Source organism: Ascidiella aspersa, chromosome 1 (assembly GCF_963924565.1).
Source record: "Ascidiella aspersa chromosome 1, kaAscAspe10.2, whole genome shotgun sequence".
Taxonomy (NCBI): Eukaryota; Metazoa; Chordata; class Ascidiacea; order Phlebobranchia; family Ascidiidae; genus Ascidiella; species Ascidiella aspersa.
Genome location: NC_139447.1, coordinates 14274797 through 14298975, shown reverse-complemented (window position 1 = coordinate 14298975; position 24179 = coordinate 14274797). Strand labels below are relative to the sequence as shown.

Here is a 24179-nt window from a genome sequence, read left to right as displayed (position 1 = left end):
GATTTTCTTAACCAAATTTGCCGAATAATGTTTTTAAAAAAAAAAATAATATGTAAAATTAAAAGTGTGAAAATAGCGTTGGTCTTACAAGGTATCGGTGGCGAGAAGCGCTGCGCTCTGAGCGGAGGTGCTGTTCTGTGCCAAGATTTCATCCACATTGATGATGTTGGGGATCCAAGGAGGATCGGGGATCACAGTGGATTCCAAGCCAAGGTCACTACCCGAGAAGGTAAATGAAGGAGGAGGGACATTTATCTAAAAATCGACAAAAACGTTTTAAGCTATATTTATTTCTTGTTTAAAAATATACAAAGAAAACTTAAAAGTTTTTGTACTCATCAAATGATAAAGTTATACGAACAACTGTGCACTTGTATCATTGCGTCTTTATATAGCGTACGTTTTAAGGGAACGAAAAATACCCAATGAAATATGATATGATTTCAATATGATTCAACGCTATTAATGCTCTAAATTTTTGTTTTCTTGTGTGGCGTTGTACAAAACTAAATCATTCCTAAGTATAAATGAATATTTTAAGCACCCTAAACAAATGCTTCGCTCTGGTTTCAACATCCTTCCACACAGAATGTCGCGACTCCCACAATATTCCGATGTTCCGGAGAGCCCGGACCCTGTTAATGGGATCACTGTGACAGAGGTCGGTCATGATGCAAGTCTGTGCCTCATCCGGAATGCGATAGGCACACAGGAGAAACAGGGGAGCTGGAAACAACACAGTTTTAAGTTGCTTTCCTTATCACAATTATTTGGATACCCTTTTCAAACGATTAATTTCTATACCCTAGTGATAAAATTGCAATTTTAATTTGTTTAAAATTTTACAGCTTCTATCTTTGGTAACTTTCCTTTGGTAGGTAACTTTTAAATATGTAGATTGTCGGGTCTTACCGGCTGCTTTGGTAATACAATTGTTTCCGTCCAGCATGATCTCCCAGCTTAAGGCCTGGGCGTCTACCAGCATTTCGTCGCTAAGCAGTGTGAAAGTTTTGAGCAAAACGCACAAGGGAGTTCGAGTTAACACAGAAGCTCTGCTCTCCAGGTATCTACAATTTAATATAAATCAATGATTTTTTAAAAGTAAGCACACATTTTTTTCAAAAAAATGTTAACTACAAATTTAGGTCAATAAAACAAACACAAATTTAGGTGTTATGCCTATATTAATCTTACTTGAAAAACTTCGTTCCACGTGTATGACTTTCCTGTTGTTTGGCATCATTGTATACTTCGGATAACTGTGGACATAATAATACACATTTAATATAATATAATATAGAAATACAGCATGTATAAAGTATGATTGAGCTCAGTGGAAGTATTAAAACCACCTTATCTCGAACTTTTATTGCTCCATGAATTGCGTTCACCATACGGTTGCAAGATCGTATAATTCGTTGATGACAGTATGGATGGCAAAACTCGTTATGATCACACAGGTAGTTTTGCTGGTTTGCCAACACCAACATAACCTGGACAAAATAGAAATATATTTTAGGTCCTAATTGCACTGAAAGTTGATAAAATACGTCCTTGCTCCTGCATTTAAAATTGTCAGAAACTATACTTGTTAAGTTTGTAATTCGCCGTACTGTTGAACAATACACAATACGTATCCACAAAGGGGCTTGTTTGTATTATTTAAAACTTTTAAGTTCCTATAAATACTGAATATAAGTAAAATATTTAAAAGTTGTAATTGCTGAAATGCATTGCTTTGTATTATGAAAAACATGAATTTTTCATTGAGTTACCTTTAGCCATGGCAGGTTGTCGCTACAGGTTGAATCATGTCTCACGACTGAACTACCCCCACCACACCCTGACGTAAAAAGTTGATTGCTACTTTCCTTCCAATCCCTGGTCGCAGTGTGTCCGCTAGGGTTCTCCGAAATTAAAGAGTTTGTTCCCAGTGACGTGGAACTGCCGAACGACAAACGACTGCATGAGCTGTATGATTGAAGAATAAATACGCGGTTTGTCTTTGGAGAATATAGACAGGTCGTATAAAGGTTCACAAAACCTGAATGGCGAGAAGTTGCCTCCTACGTAGATGTTGTTACTTGTGGGAACCATTAAGGTGTTGCCAGAGAAAGACAGACTGTTACTGTTGGTAGAAGACGAAGTTAACAAACCCTTGTTTCCGCCGCTGATATCTCCCGAATCAATCCTGGTCACGCTTAACCTTCTGGCATGAGCAATGTCGTTGTAGGTTTCTGTAACGTTACAATGTACTGTTGCTAGACAACACCAATTCTTCCGGACGGTATGATTTTACCGTCGTTACTATAGGGAACTGTTACCAAAGAAGGTTAAAAAGAAAACTTACCAGATTTTAAAGGCAGAGAATCGCTGCCAATGGCATGGGCTTGGTCAAAAAACTTAATGCTTTTCCGGTTCGGAGACTCACTCGTCGTTTTACTTTGTTGAGCCGGTGTAGTACCTCCTGTTGTTTCGTGTGCTACAAGATAAATGCATCTCATTGGCTTCACAAATACGAGACAGACTACTGTGCACTAGTTCAAGTCAGAGGTATCGAAAAAGCTGTGACATTTCAAATGATATGTCAACTGTTAGGTTAATATGGCCTGCCTGTCCTAATTAGGGTTATTTGAGTTGCCATATAATAATTTAATAAAAAATAAAGCATTTCTAAGCATACAAAAGCAGCATCAAATTTAACATTGCGGAAAAGTATAAGTAACGTTTGAATTTGCATGCTTTGCTTGAGGTTACGTGAAACAGGCTGGTGTTTGTCAGGGAATGCCTCATGATGGGGTAGTCGTGGATATACGTCACGCAAATAAGATGTAATCTGGTAAAGGAAATCAGAGGCAACCATCGCCAACGCTGTGGGACAATCCTTGCCGGATTTGTTCACTCGCACTGTAAAAACAAAAACTTTATCAAACACAATATTATGCGATGTACTCCATCAACCAAAGGATGCAATTTAAAGATTTATAGTCAAAATGAACTTTTGTAAAAGCTAAATTACTAAAAATATGCGTTTTATGAAACGTATTCAAGAAATAACTCACTGTCAAAGTAGAAGTCTTCGTTAACGTCGTCCTCAAAATTTCGTCTTTGTTCCTCCTTAGAGCGTATGTCGCCCAAAACAGTCTTTGGGTCGTTTGTAATCGAAATCACCCTTTCGATGAATTTAGAAACCGACTAAAAACAAAAAATGTCTGAATACAGTAGTTACAATGTATTTTACGATAGATCAAACTAAAATAACAAGAAGAACAAACTAAAATAACAAGAAAGAAAGAATGAGTTGGAGATTGTAGTCAGTAGTAAAAATATCAAAGCCCATACAGAAATAGGAAGCATTTTCAACGTTTCGAAGGCATCTCTTTATTTAAAAATTAATAAAAATATATTCGAAATGTTCATAACACCTACTTCTGTAGACCAATGTGCTTTAACTACGTCTAAAAACAACAAGGGTTTTATGAATACCGTTGACTGAATACCGTTTGAACGATTTTACCTCTCCCCAATTGTGAAAGTGCTTGGCGGCAACGGTATAAAACTTTGCGTTCTTGTGGCATCTCTTGCTTTGCAAGATGCGACTTTGCATCCAGTGTGGCCAGGCTCCGTTACAACAATCCTCCACAAAGTTTGCGCATTGCAAGAAAACGATTGCTCTTGAAACAACGGGTGACTCCTGTAAAACAATAACATGTGGAGCGTTTGGTGCAAACCTCGATATAAACAAATATAAGTGTTAAGGTACAAAAAAATGTTTTCCTATAAGATGGATATACAGGCTGATATTCTTCCTTACCAATCCCATAATTGCACCCATTAGGCTTGGATCTGGCACGGTTCCGGGCGGACAACAGTCCATTAGAAACTGAAGAATCTTCAAACCATTAGATAGGTCTTTCTTATCAACCACAAACTCAGAAGGAGGCGGAACTCCTTCGTTAGAGATCCCGATATTTTGCACAAAAGGTGATTCTGAAAAAATGAAGGATTATTTTCAATCAAAATAATGGTTAAATCAACATTTTAAACAAAAATCTACTATCACAAATGGTCCTAGGCTTACACTTTTAATTGTTGATCGTATTTTCATTTGTTATTTGTTGATGTTTCGCATTTTAAATTTGCTAGATTATAGTTCTAAAACTTTAAAGTATTACTATACGCCTGAAAAGCACCTAATTCTGGAAAACCTTTTTTTTATTGAAAAAAATATTTTTAAAAAAGCTTAATGATTTGACTTTTGCTAACAGTTCAAGAACACTATTTTCAAAGTTGCGAAATGCCACAAGTTCGAAATAAAGTTGTGTAATGGGGGGTTTAAGTGGTAATGCACGTACAGTTACCACGAAAATCCAAAAAGCTTATACAAAATAAAAGTTTATTGCAAAGTAAGTTTTCGACGTTTATCATTGTTATTCTCGAGTTGATTTTAGCAACATAAAACAAACATTTACTCGTTCCGTCCTCAAAACCCACAGCCTCATCCTTTTCTGGTTTTCTAGACATTTTCTTTTTGATGATTCGACCAAAGAAATTTCCTGAAGATTCCTCCTCCGGTTCGTAGTATGAAGTGCTTTTTACCTTCTCGAGAAATTAAGGGACATTGAGTGCAATTTATTTACATTCGGAACAAAATCCGTAAAACTAACATTTGTAATATTTCATTTCGAAAGTACTGTATACAATCCAATTTAACATAAAGACGTTTTCAATAAATAAAAAGTGAAATCCCAACTTTAAAAATTGAAATCTTAACTACTTTTCAAATAGCAAACACTAAACATAATGTAGGGAACTGATTAAAATGTACTTAGTTAGGGAAAAATACAACACCTTGTCAAAAAATTATTTAATAAAATGTTTCACGTAATTGGCCTAAATAACCTAAGTCAACGTTAAATTCTGTCTAACTAACTTTTCAGTGATTTTCAAATTGGTGCCGCTCATTTAGTTTTCATGGTTAATCTTCTGACATGTTGTCAAAAGTTAATAGTTTGCAGAAGTAATAGTTCAAAGGTTAGATTAATTAATATTAATATTTATTTTGATGTTTTGCCATTACTTTTAGCAGTAGCCTAAAATTAGGCTAAGTCGAGTAATTTTGTCCTACAGACTCAAATCTATTCTTTTTCAGAAATAGAAATTGTTTTAAATAACAGCGAAGATTATTAGGTTATGAACATTACATGGCCATTATAGAATTATATTAAATTAATCACCATACCTGCGATTTTGGTTTAAATATATTCCCAAACATGTTGCGTTTTCTGTCCGATTCTGGCGCGCATCGAAAGGATGCCTCTTCATCGTCTGACCATTCGGCGCCAGATACCACCCTTTTATGTGAATAGCAACTCTTAGTAATATACCGATACTTGACCAATCGTTAAAACCACACAAAACCACCCAACGGCATATAATCGGGTATTTATAAGAAGCATATTGATGCACTAGGCCATGGTTTCCCAAACTTTTTTGGACCACGGACCACTATTTGTGAATCTGTTTTTTTCGCGGACCGCAATACAAATAAAAAAAATAAAAAAATACTTATTTACAACACTGACAACATCAGTGGGACGGATAGGATTGCTGCTTTCTGCATACATTTTTAATTCTCGGAGGTGTTTGTGAAAGGCAAACTCGTAAGTTAGAGTCCACGGAAAGTCTGGACCTGTATTTTTCGAATGGCGATAAGAATATATTATTACGTAATAGAATACGAGAGATTTTCGTAAACAACGTTTTGACTATAACGAAGATGCAACAAGTAAGATTTACGATACTGGATAGCAGAAGCTTTCGAAATCATTAGGTTGTGAATAACTGCTGCAATTATTTTTGAAAGGGTATACGTACTGTACAACGTATATGCATGACTTTTTAATTTCTTGTCATATGGCCACGGACCACCTGTGCAGTCGTCGCGGACCACCGATGGTCCGCGGACCACAGTTTGGGAAAACCTGCACTAGGCTACATCCCTGGTCGTTAACGCCGAGGAAGTTCTCACATCTCTCTGCTTTGGCCTGACTAAAGACAAGTTATTTAGGGGAAAAAACTGTTACCGTCGTCTTAAATACCTGGTGAATATACCGTTGCCAGAGAACTTCAGGAACCAAATTAATCTTTAATATTTTTTAAAATATTATTTATATTGGGTGTTTTTGTTGAGCTATTTAGGCTATAAAAAACATATTCTGATAAGTTAAGGTTTTCAGACGGGCTAGTGTTCATATGTTAAATACTAATGTGTCATCGTGTAACTGTTAAAACATTAGTTAAATTATATCCGTACTTTAGGTTTTTTAAGTATAGTCAAATAAAGCGTTTGGATTAGGCGTTAGTTCAAGCATGAGCATGTGTTCAAACAATAACGGGTCAACATACTCTTATCGCGGGCCAAATGGGTCTGTCCGATTTATCAAATGACCAAAATGCAATTTCATCGTTTATCAGTAAGCAAAACATATTAAACAAAACTAGTGCTCTAAATCCCGCTTAATTCACCGGAAACCCTGGTTTAGTTGAAAACGAGACCAAGTGTCTGTTTCATTTTTAAAGGTGGCCGACTATAGCCTTGGTTCTTGGTTGTGTTTTAGAAATAGAACATTGTTGCGTTAGGCCAAATTTGCTTTTAAAAAGTCGTTTTCTTTGAATTTACATGTTGTCAAATAAAAGTGTATAACCATGAAACCCCAAAAGCTAAACTTAATCAGTTTAATGTACAATACCGGAAAATCAATGGTTTGGTTGGCACGAAAACTAAAAATATAAAAGACATGTTTAACAACACAATATGTCATTATCGACAGAAAGCTTCGACTTGCATTACAAAAGTGATGCCGAATTATAATAATATGAGGATGATGGATATTATAACATCCATATTATAATATCGATCATCATCCGATCTTAATATTACTTTGTACTTGTGCTCCGGTCGAGAAACTCCATGCTCAGTCTGAACAAATTCTGTTTGTTTGAATTATTGCGTTTCTCGTGCCTTTTCGTGATCAGCGGACTTGCATCAAGATTCACACCGCCTCTCCTTTAAAATAAAAAGTGATGTTATTGGGAAGTTTTATTAGGTATATCTCAGACTTTACAAATGTATTAGCAATATGTATTTTATAACCTGTTGAACAACCAAAAACACGGTTTAAAAAAATGATAAATGGGCCAAACATTGAAAACGTTATAAAGTAGGTTGGTAGGTTAATGACGTCATGTTTTGCTCTCTTTATTGCTACAAAACTGTTAACCTTGCGGTGCGTGCTGTTCGCGGTGTAATAGGGGACTCTGGCATCTTTGGAGATGATTTCTTCTTTTCCTACATACAAAACGAACAATGGTAGGTTAAGCACTACGACAGTTAACTATTGCGTACAACTTAAATAATTGTTTTTGTGAGCAGTTTTAGTGTTGCGTTGAATGCCTGCCTAATACCTGCTCCTTGATCCACTCTTTTCTTTTTCTCATAGGAACTGACATTACTGAGAGAAGAACCTTGTTAAACACAGAGGGGTGTCGAAGGCGAACAAACTGGACAAGATGACGAACATCGTCGTATAAATTCTATAAGGAAAACAATGTTTTTTGTCTTTATTTTATCACCAAAATGGGCGTTCGAACTACAATTATCATTTTTTTAAATACCATTAAACTTTAAACTGCAAATGAAAGACAACATAACTTAGCTATCGCCAAGAGTATTGTTTCTGCAGCACAAAAATGTGTGTTAAATGTATAATTTAAAGTTTTTATCACTCATAAACATAAAATGTTTCAGCGATTTGGGCTCGTAAAACTTTGATTAATTTATTTTTATATATTTTGTTAATTTTTGTTTTTATCATACATGTTTGCACATTTATTTTGAATAGGCTACCTTAGAACTTATTAAACTGGACCTTACAGTGTACTCGTTTTCGTATATTTGATTTTCCAGCTTTAGACATTTATCAATGATTTCCGAAAATGCGATTTTAATGACGACATCTTCAAGATATGTTTTGGCGGCAGCGTTTGAGCAGAGAACTTCGTTGTTAAGCTCTAAAATGCATTTATAAACAATTATCATCGGCCGAAAATAATATGATTAATTGTATAACTCACAACATTGATTTTTAGAAGTATAACAAAAAAATACTATAAAGATTTGTTATCCAGAAAAAAAGCCTAAAATATAGCCTACTTGCCTCTAACATCACAGTTGTTAACATCGATTACACAAAATGTGATCAACGGGTGCATAAAGTCCATGATATCAACAAGTGGACTCTGTTTGACAAAGGATCTGATGTACTTGCAGAAAATTTCTCGGTGTGAGGTAAACACGTTCGTTATCATCAAGCGGGTCTATTAAAATAATTATTATCAAAAAAGGCAAATAGGCAATACTAGATTGGCAAGTCCAAAAGATGCAAATAAATGCAACAACCACAATTAAAGAAGGAGTCTATTGTCAGCATTTACACTATTTTATCCAATCATTGCTTTTATAAATCGCAAAACAATTTATTTCGTTTTGTATAGTCAATGTAATTTATCGTAACATGTGTTGTTAACCGTTTTAAACTTCGTACCAATGAGCGCATCTTGTCACTAGTAGCGCTCTTGTGCCCTGTTTGCCTGCATCCGTTAGAACAACCAAGAATTCGTATAAGTCCATGTAAAATCCGAATCAGTGTTTTCGTTTCGGCTGGCCGATCCTGTTATAAATAATAATAATTTATTTACACATCACACATCAAAGAGAAAAAATATCTTTAACAGGACAAACTAACTCAAACTTCCACGTATAAACCGAATTCTATAGTGCGACCTACGACGACGCGGCAAGGTTTTTAATAAAATATAGTCGGTTAAATTTAACTTCGACCGTGTAATACATTGCTTATGTAGTGCTCTGATTACTATAGTAATATAAAATCATGATTCAATCACAATCATTGTGTTGTGTTACATAGGTACACTTTTGTCCACAGCCATAGTCTCCCAGCAGTTAATTTAAAGCTGGTAAATACCAGTAAGCAAAAGTCGTATTAAAGCAACTGCAACTCTTTTAGCAATCGTTAAATTACCGGATTTACAACAAGGCTACCTGCATGGTTTCTGGAAACAACTGAAGTTGCATCATGCAGTCGAGGATCTGAAGACACACATCTAGAACCCTCAGGCCGGAGTTGCGTCTTACGGTCAGGTCAAGAACCGACAGAACTACTTCCATCCGAACGCTTCCATCGGGGTCCGCATAGTAATCGCTGCTAACCTTTGGACGTATCACAGTTGCCGATTCGTCACAGTTCAGGCAAACATCGGAAGCCCAACGTCGGTTGGCAGATATCTGGTGGTGGTGATAATTGTTGAATCCAACACTGCATTTGGCCGTTAAACACTGTCGTTGAGTGCGTTAAAGCCAGCTTTAAGATTTTTGCAAACGCACAAAGTTTCGCCCTTTGCGCATAATGATTAAAATGTTTTTACCCAACTTACTTTAATAGGTTTTGCTTGCGAATCCTCTGCAAGAGAATCCACTTCGCAAATGGAGAAATGTTGTGCTGCCACAAAAAATATAGAAATAACTATTTAGGCCACGTTCTGCATATGATGTTATTTAGCAAAAAAATTATCTCAAAAAGTTCTGTGTATCAAAATCGAAGCATATCAAATAAACAGGAATAAACTTAAACATAAGGAATTTTCCATTATTATGATTTTATGTTACACACAATTTCGATAAGTAGAGTGGAAGTAAAAATTAAAGTTGTTGATATTAATTTTTATACAAACCAAACCTAAAGCCACTATTATCCATTAGCTAAAACTATTATCCATTACTATTATCCATTAGCTTTTAGTCTTACCTGTCAGAGAGTTGGCGGCAAAACAGGCTGATTCGCTAATTTTTCGAATACCGCTGAATTTTGTATTTATCTCGGAATAGTTTCGGTTTCCACGATGATAGCTGTCGGTTGATGAATCCGGTAAAATCTACGCAGTATTTCTGATTTAAAATTAAACCTCTAAGTCTAAGCTATCCTCATCAATTTATATATAGTCATGCGCAAAAATGCCACCTCCTTTGTTGCATCAGTCCGCGAAAATAAAAAAAATCCTACCGACGATGGAAATCACTGCTCTTCCCAGTTTTGATAGACTGAATAACAGCGGCGGGAAATTATTTCTTCACAGCGGACCGCACGAGAAACACAAAATGGTGTGGCGGACCAGGTAAAAAGAGAATCTCAAATATACACAATGTGATATCTTATACCAAAAAAAATTGGTATAACGTTAAGAGTTGTGCACAAATGTGCATTAAAAGTAACTAAAAAGTTGCAGATAAATGGTTTAATAGACAACCTTTAATTGGAACGTTGAAAGGAGCGTGACGTATTGAGTACAGATCGAAGCAAAACACGAAAAATGCATTAACTTAACTGTTGTAAGATATTGAAGGAGGGTGTCAAAAAATGAGTAATGAATACTAAAAAGACGTATTTCGCCTAGATCTTCTTTAAAAGGAACTATACTAGTATACTTGCCTGTCTCTTGCATTGTATGCCATGCACCATCGTATTGGACAGCACGCTTGAGCTTGAGTTGAACGATGATGAGGTGCTTGAACTCTACAAAAAGTAGAACAAAAAATGTGTTGCAATGTAATTTGAACAAAATATTACTGTTTTTGTAAAACAGACGTGTAGTATTTTAAAGCAATTCAATTAAACAGTTGCAAGATAGCCTATAAAGTTGCGCAACCGACTATTTCATTCCTAAGTGATGTCGAACCTGTTGACATTTTATATTAACGTTTAGTCGATCTTAACTTTGAACCGAATCAAGGGTCTACTTTTATTGGTTAACAGTCCTTTCACTATTTATAGTTTGCCAATGTAACAGTAATCTTCATTTATCAAGAAATATTTCTTAGATAATAGAAGCACGACATAGAAAAACTATTTCCGTGTTAAGTAGGTTGCACATTTTATTGAAAGCGCAATGCCATATAAGCATTGGTTCTAACTATGCCACTGAGATAAACGCACTTGAAAAGTTAGACGGACTTGAATATGAAAATACTTTAAACGCGGCTAACGCAATGATAAACTAACGAAGATAAGAATGTGAGTAACCGATGTTTCGGATAAACGTGACTTTTATGCTACAACATTAGTGTTAAACTAAACTGGTCACACCACCTAACAATTCACCGGTATGATTATTATTTTTATTTGTAGTAAATGTTTTACCCAAACACGTGGTAACCGGTCAAGTTGGGCGCTCCTCGACCATCGTCGGACCACGTTCGCGCCGGAAATTTTACGAGATCGTTTCGATCCTGCCATACGCTGGCTTTGTTTCACGGTGTGCTTGCTTGTTGACGACCTTTTCTGCAACACAATTTGTTCCAATTTTTACCAACGTTGTTCTTTGGTCGTTGCTTATAACATTATTGGGGTGCTGTTGCTATAAGCGTGGTGAAGATTGACAACCATGCATTGATCATTGTTATCGTATTGTATTTGTATTCTGACAGTGCATGAGTATATGGATATAGGTATAATCAATTTTTTAGTGAAACTCACCCAGAGGCCAGTCATAGAACTGAACTGTTTATCTTTTGTTAAAGTATCAGTTTTCTTGCTTTGCTGGGGTTCGTCTTCATCTGCAAAACATGTGTTTTAGTTTTTATACATACATCTCGGCATCTCGGTTTTGTAAAACCTCAGCCGAGCCCCACAAAAAACTATCGCTGTAAATGAGCAAGAAGTTTTATGAATGTGCTACAGCACAAAAATTGAAGTCTTCAAACATGTTACCTCGTGTGAACTCAGGGTGTGCCTCTTTCTGTGGTGACATTATTGTTACAGACTTCTTTCGTCGCACTTGCGGTCTTCGCGAAATCAACGACTGGCAGCGTCGATGTGGTTGTTTGAAACTATATGTAAATTGTTGACATTTTAATTTGGCGTTTGTCTAACTAACCTATTGAGGTAAAGTGTCCAATTTTAATTTAAAAAATGTGGGTTTTACCTTGTTTGATAAAATAGTTGAATTGGTTGTCTGGATAAACTGAGCTTTTGTTTTCTGCTATAATTCGTTTAACAACTAGACCAGCGAGGTCCAACTATAATTCGTCGAAGACCATCAGAGGCAATTCGTTTTATATGGTGGACCAATGTTGCAAGGGCTTATCCGTAATGTGGATTCAAGAGGCTGAAGCTCATTCTTACATATGGCGTTACCATTTACTGTATATTCTAAAAGGGACGCCATAAAACAAGTAATTTTACGAAACATTCTTTTGTTCAACGAACTGGTGTGCAACTATGCTACTAAAGCTACGTTAATCGCACGAAGCGACAAAACATTGGAGCCTTATTAGGTTTTAGTTGGCTAAATGTTTACCTTATGAAGTATTCTTGGTCGCATAAAGATGAGCACTATTTTATCTCCGTGCACACATGGTGCCTGCACAGAAATCAAGTAAAGAGTTCGCTCAAAATAGCATTTACTTAGAGTTTATCTTGTTTTAAAAGTGTGATAGGTGTTACTCGCGATATAATGGCCATACTGCAAAGCTGTATAGAAAAATCCATTAATTAAATATTTTGGTCAAAATTGTACTTTGCAGAGAGTCTAAGTGCACGCGGCGATAGGCTGTGGATATATGAAAAACGTAAATATATTACACGACACCTATACATGGTGAAAGATTGGTTTGTCATAATGCAATATTGAATCATATTCGGCACTCATAGAGTAGCTAAATTTTTTCAACATTTCAACTTTACGTTTGTAGCACTTGATAACCGGTGGGAACTTGAAGTTTTAAACATGACATTAATATTTATCGAACAGACGTAAATAAATAACGCAAATATCAAGCAACATGTCCATACCTAGTGGTGCTATCGTCCAATTTAATTCTCAACGACCTTTGAACTTTTTTCAAGAGATAGGTGATTCCCCAAAGCACGCCATCTTCGGACCAGCGTTGGTGGAGTAAGCACGTGATCACAGACATGTCAAACACTGTCAGTCGATGAGGATTTTCACAAGCGGCGTCAGATTTGCTGCTGCAAATTTTGAGGCAAATCAGGGTAAACTACCATGTTAAAGATAACATTTTTGTAAAAATGTTTGTCAATATTTGAAAATATGTTTGGACGGACGGTAGTTTTGTATGAATAACCAGATAGAGAGTGTGGGGGGATTTGAAACGACTTCATGCGTGCAGACCTGGTAAAATTCCAAATAAAAAGAGAGACATTTTACCCCAGACAGTTAGAAAAGCGCGATTATAATTTCCCTCGGTAGTATGTGTACTGACTTAATTACCAAGGGTAGCGCGTCGCAGGCTTCCAATGGTCAAAGCAATTTTCGCTTTCAAACGGTCACAGTTTCTATTCCCTGAAGGTCATTATAACACTCGCCTATAACAAACTTGTTCTGGGAATAGCGAATGTCTGCTCAAGCCTAATCGCTTTTCACAGTATGCTTAACCACGCAACATTTATACAGAGTTCGCAAATTATCGGGTTAATTGCAGCGGTTTTAACAGTAAGTAACTTGAACTTTTCAAACCGGTATCAAATAGCCTGCTACAACCGGCCACATTTGTTAATGATTCCCGATCGATATGTGTCACGGGTTTTCACTGCGTAAAAGATGTGTGACGTCCTTAACCAGGAGCCAAGTGTAGCGGTGTATCTAGTCGACCCATTTCAAACACGACATACAACATTGAAATTGGGTTACTTTTAAAATGCGACAGTGTTTTTTCAATCAACTGCTTTACCACGCGGTTTAGCAAAGTCACGGGGATAGATTCAAGCATTGATAAGTAGGAGGCCACAGCTTAATGGCTTTGAATAAAATTAATCAGTGCGGGACGGTGGGTGTATGCTCGCGCTTTTCTGTTTATAGTTACATAAATGCGAGCAGCTCATTTATTCGATCCATTTCAGACACAACAGGCAAGGCACAACATTGCTTTTTGCCAATGTATTTGTTTTGAAATATATACTGTTTTAAAATAACAGGAAGCTTCCACATTTTAACATCGCAGTCTTAACAATTTAAGCTTGACAATACAACAAAGTCGAGAGCCCCTTTGGTTACTAATGAGAACTACGGATCGACAGAGAATTGCGATAATTTGTTTGAAAAAGTTTTACGCGGTTACGCCAAAAGATTTTTAGCTTATTTTGCAAAACAGGAAGAATCCTTATAAGGTGTTAATCTTATTATGGGAGGTATTTTGTTAACCCATTCCAGACATAATCAACGGCAAATAGTCACGGGACTCGACCAGTGCCTTTTCTGTTTTTAAGGTTGGCTACATGCTTTTTAATTCTCGCGAAGTACAAAAACCACATCACATGATATAAATCTATTTAACGAACGTATAGCGCCACGTAGCACAACGTTTAGCCACAAGCAAAATGTTATGTTAATTAAACATTTTGCAATATTTAACCCTCGAACGACGATGTTACGTCATCCGTAAATTAATGTTTTGTTTATATGGTAATTGGCACAATATTATTTTATATTCAGTGGGTAACACGATGCTAGCTATTTTACATGAACATGTTACAACGTAATATGCAAAAGTGATAAAGAGCGCACAGCATAATGCAACGACAGTAGTCCTTTATCAAGTAAAATTAGACTGGACAATGTTTAACCTGGGAATAGCCGGGCATTTCGTCTAGTACAGTGGCTCTAACCCTTTTTTGCATAAAAACGTCTGTTTAGTGCCTTATGATAAGTTGTTTACACTTGCTAAACAATCTACCTTAAAGTGCAGTTCTTTAATCTGTTCTGTAGTTTACATAAATTTAACAAACCACCTGCAAGGTTTGTCAGTTTTTATCTTCATGGAACTTTTCTTGGTCTTTCCGCAGCCAAATGGGCGCGTAAGGGCTTCGATTTCCGGCTGATCGAAATTCCACATTGGTTTCCATATCGATAAGCCTCTAAAACAGTAAAATGAATTTACGCAAAAGCAAAGGGGTTCTGTATAATTTCTAGAAGTCAATGCTGTGTTTCAACTGAAGTAAAATGCCTTATCATCCTACAATCCCTATTTCCTACATAAGGTCACTTGTGTAGGGAACAGATTGATCATGTTATTTTACAGCTGTTATGCTGTCGATTTTAGGCGAGTTGTCCAATATTACGATTGGGATAGTTTACACAAACTAATCGACAGAAAATATGAATTTTGTTCGTGGTATCGGTCAATATTGAGGTTTATTTTATCTATTTTAAAAATGTGATTCAAAATCAATTTGTTATTAATGCAACCCTACTTGCTTAGGCGAAAAGTCAAATCGGTATCCTTTATGTTGTTGACAATGGGAGCAAAGAGATAAACAAACAACTGAATGTTGTCAAATGTCACGTAAGTGCCCTTGGACCAGCAGCTGTCCGCCTCATCCTTGAAATCGATGAAAATCCAATGAAGGGTGTGCAGCAGCTTGGTGGCTGGTACACCAAACTTGTCCGCTTGTCCTGACAAAGCAATAATTAAATTTCAGGAGCCCGGTTTACGAAAAATTGACTGACCTCCATGCAAGGCCCAAAATGGACTAAACAGCCGACAACCAAGTAGTTTATATGATTTTGAATATACGTGTTTGAATTTGACATTTTTGCCAATTGGAATTTTTTCTTATTGTAGTCGTTTATAAAAGCTCGCAGTAAATTCACGGTATAACCTGAAACGAGTGTAATTCAAATGTTTAAAACAATTCTTCTAATATTCTCGCACACGGTCAACAATCAAGTAAATCGCGAAATATTTTAAACGGAAATATAACATTTTTGTTAAACGGCGAAATTTTATCTTAAATGGAAAGTCTTTGCCTACTAAATAATTGCCGAAATGTAAAAAAAATATTCAAGAAATTTCAGTAGCCTATACAAAGTCACTTTATTTTAGCGTGACGTTTATAGTAGACGTATGTGTCAGATTGTCAAACCACACTCTATTATCGTATAGGTACTAGATAGGTATTTTTATCGCTCTGTTTTACGCGACCCTTTCTTACTGTGTAAATATATGGTTGTTTAGCGCCATTTAATGTGATGCTTCAGTAATAAATACAAGTAGAAAAGGATTTTTAATTACAGTGTAACTGGTCTGATAATCGTGCCCCTGTAATTAAGAAATCCCATGCCAAGATCATTGCCAATGCGCTGATAAATATTTTATGACATCAACTAATTCGAACGCTGCGCCTTGTTTTTTCCCTTTTGCACATACACATGTTCACCGAGTCGCGGCGGCTCCTTAATGCGCGTGTATGTGTTGATTAAAGCCGACGCCCAGTAATCCTTACGCGACCTGTATTTCTAGCAGGTGTGTGAACGTTCGCGCCTGGCCGGAATGGTATAAGCCTTTCCTAATTGCCACATCGACCCGAAACAGCAGATGCATTGAATCGACCGCCAAGCGCATTGTGTCGCAAGTCACACCAGGCACTGACCTAGTTTGTTCCTGTTGGCAAGTAGCAGGGAAGCGCAGTGCATCACGTGCGGTAGACAAGCGTCGATCAGCTGCCACCTCGTGATGCTCTCAATTGCTCCGCTTAGGGAAGGTGGAAGTCCTTGCAGCTTGTTCTCGACCAGGACATGTTCGAACGACTGAAATACCAAGCACGCAATTCTGCGACGCAACAACGCAAACATTTCTGCCATTCTCGATTTGTCACAGTGTAAACGTAAACGCTCGCAATCACAAAGGTGTTTTAAAATGTTTAAGTGTCAAACACAGGAACGAATGAAATTAAACTGGAAATTAATTGTATGTACAACAGTGTTTGATATGCACACCTACCATGCATGAAGCTTCGTACAATTTTCCAATTTTCCGCCGTAGAAAAGGCCTGTGAATCGCAAAAAAGCTTACTATATTTAAAGATAAAAAAAAGCAAACTTTTTTAGTTGTTTTTACTTGAAAAAGTTCTGTTACAAACTATTTAGAAACTTGACGTTTCCCAATTTGTCGGTCCCGCGGACGGTCCTGGAAATGTAAAACTTGCTACGTTTTTTTATAGTTTACCCTGGGGAAATTCCTGTAGGCGCCGCTGATTTTACGTTTTTATCGGGATAAGGCGAAAGCGGATTGATTGCCCTCCTGGGAAAGCTTTGCTTAGATAGGAGGAATGAATGCCCCTGTATTACAAGGTATAAAGTTGGGCGGGCGGGCATTGACTAAATACCAGTGTTGTAATGATTTAAGTCATCAACTTGACTCTAATAAATTTTTCAAATGATTTGACTTGACTTAAGTCTTTTGACCCGAATGACTGATTTAGTTATTTTGGACAAATGACTTGACTCGGACTTAAGTTATTTTGTCAAATAACTTGGGATTAAGTTAAATGTTTTTCATTAAAATTTATCTTAAGTTTTGCATATTAAACAATTTTATTGCTCTATATTACGTTTGTGTTATTTGTTAGTTAAATTGTTGCTCATAATCGAACGAGTTTAGCAACTTTAATGATTTAATAGTTTACTTTATGTCAGTGACATGACTTGAATTTAACTTGATCTCATAATGACTTTACTGGGACTTGACTTTATTTATTTTTGCAAAAAGACTGAAAAAAAAGACGACCATGACTTAAGTTATTTGTAAATGACTTGTTTGCAGAACAGCAAAATACAAAAGCGAAAATTGAGCGGGGCCACCTATCATGCCCGAATGAAATTTAAATCGGATTCCACTGGACCTTCAATAAGGAATTGATCGACGCCTACGAGTGCTGCTACAATTTTCCAAAGTAAATCGATTGTTTTCTTACTCTGTTTGTCGCCACAGGAACGATTGAATAGGTAGAGGTATCCGGATTTGATAATTTGCTTCTACTGCCTCTTCGCGCTGGCGCTGCTCGTGGGCTGAAGGGGCCCAGTCCGCCATGGTTCCAATCTCAAACTTGAAAGTTCCTTAATCAGATTTATTATCGCAAATTAATATATACTGTAGACATGTGTTAATAATGGCCTGCCATGAACTCACAAATCCTTTATCTGCAAAGAAATAGAGTTTGCTGAGTCTCTAGAATTAATAATTAAAACGGACGTACGTCAACGTACGTTAATTTAGACAAGCGTGTATCATCATATTACTGTTTTGAAGTAATAGATAATAAACCAAGAAAGCTGTTTTTGATAGCATGGCTTTTAAAAGTAACAAGACACATACTTCGCCTATTTAAATAATCACGGTGAGGTATGTAAGCTTCGTAAGGTATAACAATGTATGAAATGCCTTAACGATATTAAAACGGAATAGTATTCTCAACTATTTGCTCTCAACTCGTAAAAAAACATTTACTAACCTTCTAATAACGATTCTCAACCCGTTGTTTTTTTCATTTTAACAAATTCTGATTTCAATTGGCCGCAGAATTCTTTGACCGAGCTTAAATCTATCTAAAAATTCAATTCTTATCACATTACGTTGACGGAGAGAAAGAGCGAAAAATTGATTTTGAACGAGCGCTATTCTTCAGTCCCTTGGGAATTGATTCAATTAAGTTAAGGGAATTCAATTATCTCCTTGGCCGAAAAACAGTGCACGAAATAAAGAAAACCTGAGCGCTGTCAGCTTAGCACAGATAAAAATCACAATACAAACAACATTAACTGGAAATCCCGTCGTAGCACGGTAAAAACGTAAAAAAAAAACTGTAATAAAGAATTTTTATTTATCGAACGTGAGTATTATTATCACTGATGTATAAGCATATACATACGTACAACCAACACATTTTTCTCTAGTTTTAAGTTAAAGCTTACTTCACACTTAACAGTTTCTAAACCGTGAAACTGTTAGAAACTCTTTTTGATCACACTTGGCTAAGAGTTCAAATGTTTACTGCACTTCGCAAAAATACTGTTTGAAACCGTCCTCTAGAAGCTGGCCGTTGAACGACCTTGTTCACACTACAAGGCGTTCTATAAATATTGCTGTGCTATGCATATGTGTATGGCGGCTGTGGCGCGTTTCATCATCTCTAATAGGAAAAGCATTGATTTCTCGAACAACGTTCAAAGCTGGTGAGCTTGGTCTTAGTCGTTGTTCAATGTATGTTTTAAATTTGGCTCAGAATCAATTGCTTCGCCGCATGCATGTATATTCAAACAAACCATTTTACATTTTGAAGCAATATAGGTAGCATACACCCAACCCTATTTAAAAAAATATAGATATAAAGTTTTGCGATTAACCAAAACAGATATATAACTGAATATTGTGAAATCTGTTAAAAAGTATTGCGCTTTCAACACACAACACAGCCAATTATTTGTATTTATCTATCAGCCTAAACATTTTACCTATTTTTGGAATTTTATTTTTTGGCTACCTATAACTGGTCGCAATAACACCATTCTTTAACTTAGTTTTTTGTATCAGGAGTGCGCTTACAAGGGCATCAAATCGGGTTTCGACTACGAAACTATATGAAATCTGTTTTCTCAAATTAATACTCAGATGAGATATTGTTTCGGCCCTCCTTTTAATACCCAAATATAAAGTAAAACAAAAGCGTGCCTTTTAACCAGGATATTTTATATAGTAATAAATAAAACTAAAAAAAAGTGTGTAACATTAACGTTTGGGTTATAACATGACCTCGCAAAAATATATCCTAAAAAGCCTTGTTGTTCACTATAACGACTCGTGCGCAAATATGCAGCTGTAAACAGTTATAATGGTGAGAAGCTCTTTATTTAGTTTAAATTGGCAAAACGTTCACTTTAAAAAGATACGTGGATGCCTTGGGCACATAAAAGAGATTCGCATGTTGCTTCACATTTTAGTCTGTTACATAACCTTACTAATATAAAATAAAACCGCCTCTACAAATAAAAATGAGAAAAGGTGTTTCCAACTGCTGTGTATAACCAGGTTACGAACAGTATTGGTTTGGTCGATGATAACACAACCAAGCCACAACTATTTTTCCTTCGTTGCTTTTACTTCTTATCATTTATGTTTAAGTGACCTTCAACCCAGTAATCTTCTTTTTTATTGCAATTAAAAGTTTTCAGTGTTTTTAGTTACAGTCGGCAATAGTGTATTAGCAAAAACTGATGAATCACATTTTTAAGAAATTCGGCTAATACCCATATCTTCGACATCCATATAGATGTGATTAAAAAATGCCTTACTAAAAGTAACTATTTGTTAATTTCGCGTACATTTATGTACATTCAATGTCCTAAATGTCTCATCAGCTATCATTCCATAGCGTAGGTCCATGACAGGTTGAAAGTAATTTAATTAGCCGTGTCGTCTTGAAACCGACTGCGCAGGGTATTTCTTACATATCTTCGTCACTTGCATGGATTCAGAAGTCTGCTTCCCAGGACGCAACACTATGTTTTTACCTTGTTCCAATTTATATGCATCAAACGTTAAAATGCAAAACATTAGCAGTTTTTTGTTTGTTTTATGGGCTTAACTGAATAGTATTTAAGCTCTTTTTATTCGAATTTTTAAGCAATATGCACTAGTTTTGGTAATTCGTTGATAAGTTGATGTATAGGCCTATAGGCCTATTGCAAAGCTACTTTGACACAAAAAAACGAATAATCACTGCTTAAACTCCTGTTTTTACTAAAAAGGTCTGGTCGGCTGACTCGGCTTTGCCATGTACAGTGTTTTTGTCCCGAAGGTATTACATTGCGCACGATCCCCTGTTAGCGGATTTTAGTTTTTACAGTTTACCTTAAAATATTGTGACATTCCGCGCGACAACCTTTGATGTTAAAACAGGTGAAGAGAGTGCATTGTTGTTTATAACATAGGGTTGTCATACGTCAGCATTTTCCCTGACATGTTAGGGAATTTGGTGTTGAATTTGCGTTAGGGATTTTTGCGTTTAGGAATGGCAAAATCTGCTTTTATGTCCGGGATTTAGCTGTATAAACTATATAACGTTAATATATTCCCAATATCGAAAACGATAATTGTAACTACTAAGATTAGTCCAAAATGCTGTTCTGTTTAGTAAATAGCTTTGTTTTCACAGAAGTAGCTTGTGCGTGCTGTTTTGGTACGTCACACACGACCATGATTTCATTTTTTTGCTTTCGCTTTAGAAAAGAGTTTTGGTGTATTGCTTTCTATTTTAGTCAGTTTTAGTTAGAAAGTTTTAACCAGTAGTATGTTTATTCATTTTTATACGGTAAGTTAAATATTGGCAAATCTAAACAAGCAAGATTATATAGTTTTTTTTACCAAATATGGAACTACATAAACACCAATTGGACCTACAAGAACGCCTACTGTTGAAACATACTTGCTTTAAGTAAGATGTTTGGGAAACTATAACTATTTGGCAAACAAACAAATTTTACCCGGTCAATTTGTCTGGCTTGTTATAATCTAAATCTAAATTTACTTTGTTGCTTTACTGCACAAAATGAAGAAAATGTAAATTCGCGAGTGAAATAGGAGCAAATCATTCACATAGTTAAGCACCACTATAACTTTGAATTGTACGCCATCCTTGTTAAAATAAATGTATTCTGATTCTGTTTAGCCATGGCTCCCCACTAACTGAACTTTTGCCAAATTTACAATGTAAATGCATTTTTTTTTCGAAATCTTACGTTGTTTGGTTGACTAATTGACTATGTCTTAGCTCGTCTTTTTAAAATCGGAAAGCCTGTTTGTGCCGGTGCGTTTCATCAACGCCTATCCATAACATAGGCGTTGGTCTCATCACACCCTCGAAAATGAAACTTTGGTCAACTTAAACTATACAATGCCAATTTCACGCTGCACGAGAGGATTCCGTTTTTTCGTATAAAAATACGTCACGTTTTGTATCTTTATGACTTAACTTGTAACGTCCCCTGATCTGGAGTTAGTTAATGAAACCGGAGTAAATTTGTCCGAGATTTCGCGTTTCACAATTTGGTAACCCTAATCTATAAGTTAAGTAAATTGCGTAGGCCGTAGGGCATAGACCAGTGCTTCTCAACCTATGGGTCGCGACCCAAAATTGGATCGCTGTTCGATTTGGTTGGGTCGCCAACCGCAGTAGCTCACATGTTTATACTAATTGAGATTGGTTCTGAGAGAGAAATTTGGGAAATTAAGGAAGCAATACAAATAATGTCTTGTAATAATTATTAAAATTCGAATTTTTTTATGCTAATGTCTATTTTTTGTACGCTTACAAGAAAAACAATTGGGTCACTTGCCCCCCCCTGGAATTTCAAAATGCGATTATTAGTATTATTTATAAGTGTAATATGTATATGAAGGTTAAAAATATTATACTTTATACATTGCCCGCAGGGGGCGGGAGTTCTTACCCTCTTTTTGTAAGTGATATTATCGTTTTTGTCATGTTTTAAAAAACTGTTCGAAGCGGCGTGCTTTTTAAGTAATTGGGCCACGCGTCTTAATCTAATGCAAAACCAAACTCGAGTGCAAAACGCCGTTTTTCGTCTTTTGTTTGGTTGTCCGTAAACGCTGGAAGTTGTTCTTTTTCGTTATTTGTTTAGGTTGACTGATTAGCAAGTGTGTATTCTACAATTTGTTTTTTTTTGCCTGAAGTTACCTTGTTTCGCAGCTGGCGCCTGACAGGATTGTTGACGACGCACGTGGTCGCTTTTGCTGGACGTATTTGGCTGTTTCTGATTAGTTTTTTCACGTCTTGCAATCACCATTCTATGACGTCATACTGTCACTGTTTTATGACATCATTATTCATTAAGTCAGACGAAAAATAGGGGAATTCCGTAAGTTGAAAATTCAGGACACCCTTTTTGATTTTCCCCTGATTGCCCCCCCCCTGGAAAATTTTCTGCGGGCGCCCCTGCTTATCCGTATTCCGATTAGGCATACTCAGGTTTTTTTTTAAGGTTTGGTTTGGGTGACCGCTAAGTAGTTTTAAGAGACCGCAAGTGTTTCATTTAAATACCAAAAAGTTGCAAGTCTAAAATTTGGGCAACCGCTGGAGAAATTTGGGGGACCGTTTCGGTCCCCCAAAACACCTTAAAAAACACTGTACTACAGATTCGGTGTATTACGCGGACTGGGGTGTATAAGTTTTGAGTAGGCCTAAACGTGAAATGGGTGTACCATTCCGAAAAAGGTTGACAAGCACTGATTTAAGCTACCATTTGAACGCAAAATAACCCAAAACTTAAGCCGAAACTAATACCACTTCTATACCGGTGAGCACGTTTCTGCTGTATTATGAGAGGAACACACAATGAGAACTAAAAAGCAACAATACCTAAAGCACAAAAATCTATAAAACCATAGCAGTAAGTCCAACGACATAGTTCAGCCAAATACGTAGTAATATCCAGTACAGCTTAAGATGTCGCGTCGCTTGTAGTGTAAACGGGCCTTAAGACCACGTAAACTACCAGAGTCCGACATGCGCAGTACCAAATTTTAAACCTGATATGACCGCCACCTGGAAATTGTAACTGTGGAATATTTTCCAACCAGCACGTATTGTGAGTGAATGAATTATACAACACCCCTATAAGGATCGCTGAATATCTACGTTATTTTAGTTACGTAAATTGGCGGAATAGGGGCTGTAGAGTCAGGACCGGACTCGGCAAAATCGCACATTTCACCAGAGTCGGATCCGGGGTATTTTTAACCGACTCGGCGTCGCTGCTTAGGGGTGGGGTTAGTTAAAGTGTAGTTTAGGCCTGATTCTGACCTTTTAGGTCTTATTCCGACTTGGACAGTACTAATACCATTTATCTATTAGTCCTATTTCGGCCTTATTCCGAGTTGTGTTTTATTGTGACGTTGGTGTTGTTCTTATGGCTGGAATCCTTTATGACAACAGGTGTATTCGGTTGGACACTAAACGTAAATAGCCTTAACTAGAATTTTAACCGACGTTTCGATGAATAACTTAAGGAAAAATCATTAAAACAGGAATTCGTTAGCCAGCAGAACCGCATTGTTCGACGGTACAGTTTAGGACTGGGTGGCCCGGCTTAACTATCGTATACCACGGCGACGTACGTTTTTTTTTGTGAATCTCTAAACTTCTGTTCTATTTCTACAGCATACAAGCGCGCTAGCGTATCCGTGTTTTAATTTTACCCTGATGAGGTCAGTTGGTATTGCTACCAGC

The 24179-nt window shown here is 36.6% G+C and overlaps 1 protein-coding gene across 1 annotated transcript in view; it reads right to left on the bottom strand.

Annotated features, from left to right (window-relative positions):
- Positions 1-17965, bottom strand: part of LOC146167930 (protein unc-80 homolog) — a 29517-nt gene extending 11552 nt beyond the window's left edge. The window contains exons 1-31 of the mRNA XM_083386173.1: positions 17850-17965; positions 16877-16925; positions 16527-16683; positions 15348-15549; positions 14886-15011; positions 12930-13106; positions 11847-11965; positions 11613-11692; positions 11351-11417; positions 10569-10652; positions 9517-9581; positions 9125-9367; positions 8607-8732; positions 8220-8379; positions 7937-8073; positions 7468-7596; positions 7284-7351; positions 6944-7069; positions 5243-5354; positions 4473-4599; positions 3815-3990; positions 3518-3694; positions 3063-3195; positions 2758-2907; positions 2045-2237; positions 1776-1944; positions 1353-1493; positions 1195-1259; positions 913-1067; positions 545-726; positions 89-255 (exon numbers count right to left, since the gene is read on the bottom strand). Coding sequence (XP_083242299.1) covers positions 89-255; positions 545-726; positions 913-1067; positions 1195-1259; positions 1353-1493; positions 1776-1944; positions 2045-2237; positions 2758-2907; positions 3063-3195; positions 3518-3694; positions 3815-3990; positions 4473-4599; positions 5243-5354; positions 6944-7069; positions 7284-7351; positions 7468-7596; positions 7937-8073; positions 8220-8379; positions 8607-8732; positions 9125-9367; positions 9517-9581; positions 10569-10652; positions 11351-11417; positions 11613-11692; positions 11847-11965; positions 12930-13106; positions 14886-15011; positions 15348-15549; positions 16527-16683; positions 16877-16925; positions 17850-17965 — 4178 coding nt within the window. The remainder of the gene's footprint in view (positions 1-88; positions 256-544; positions 727-912; positions 1068-1194; positions 1260-1352; positions 1494-1775; positions 1945-2044; positions 2238-2757; positions 2908-3062; positions 3196-3517; positions 3695-3814; positions 3991-4472; positions 4600-5242; positions 5355-6943; positions 7070-7283; positions 7352-7467; positions 7597-7936; positions 8074-8219; positions 8380-8606; positions 8733-9124; positions 9368-9516; positions 9582-10568; positions 10653-11350; positions 11418-11612; positions 11693-11846; positions 11966-12929; positions 13107-14885; positions 15012-15347; positions 15550-16526; positions 16684-16876; positions 16926-17849) is intronic.
- Positions 17966-24179: the final 6214 nt, after the last annotated feature.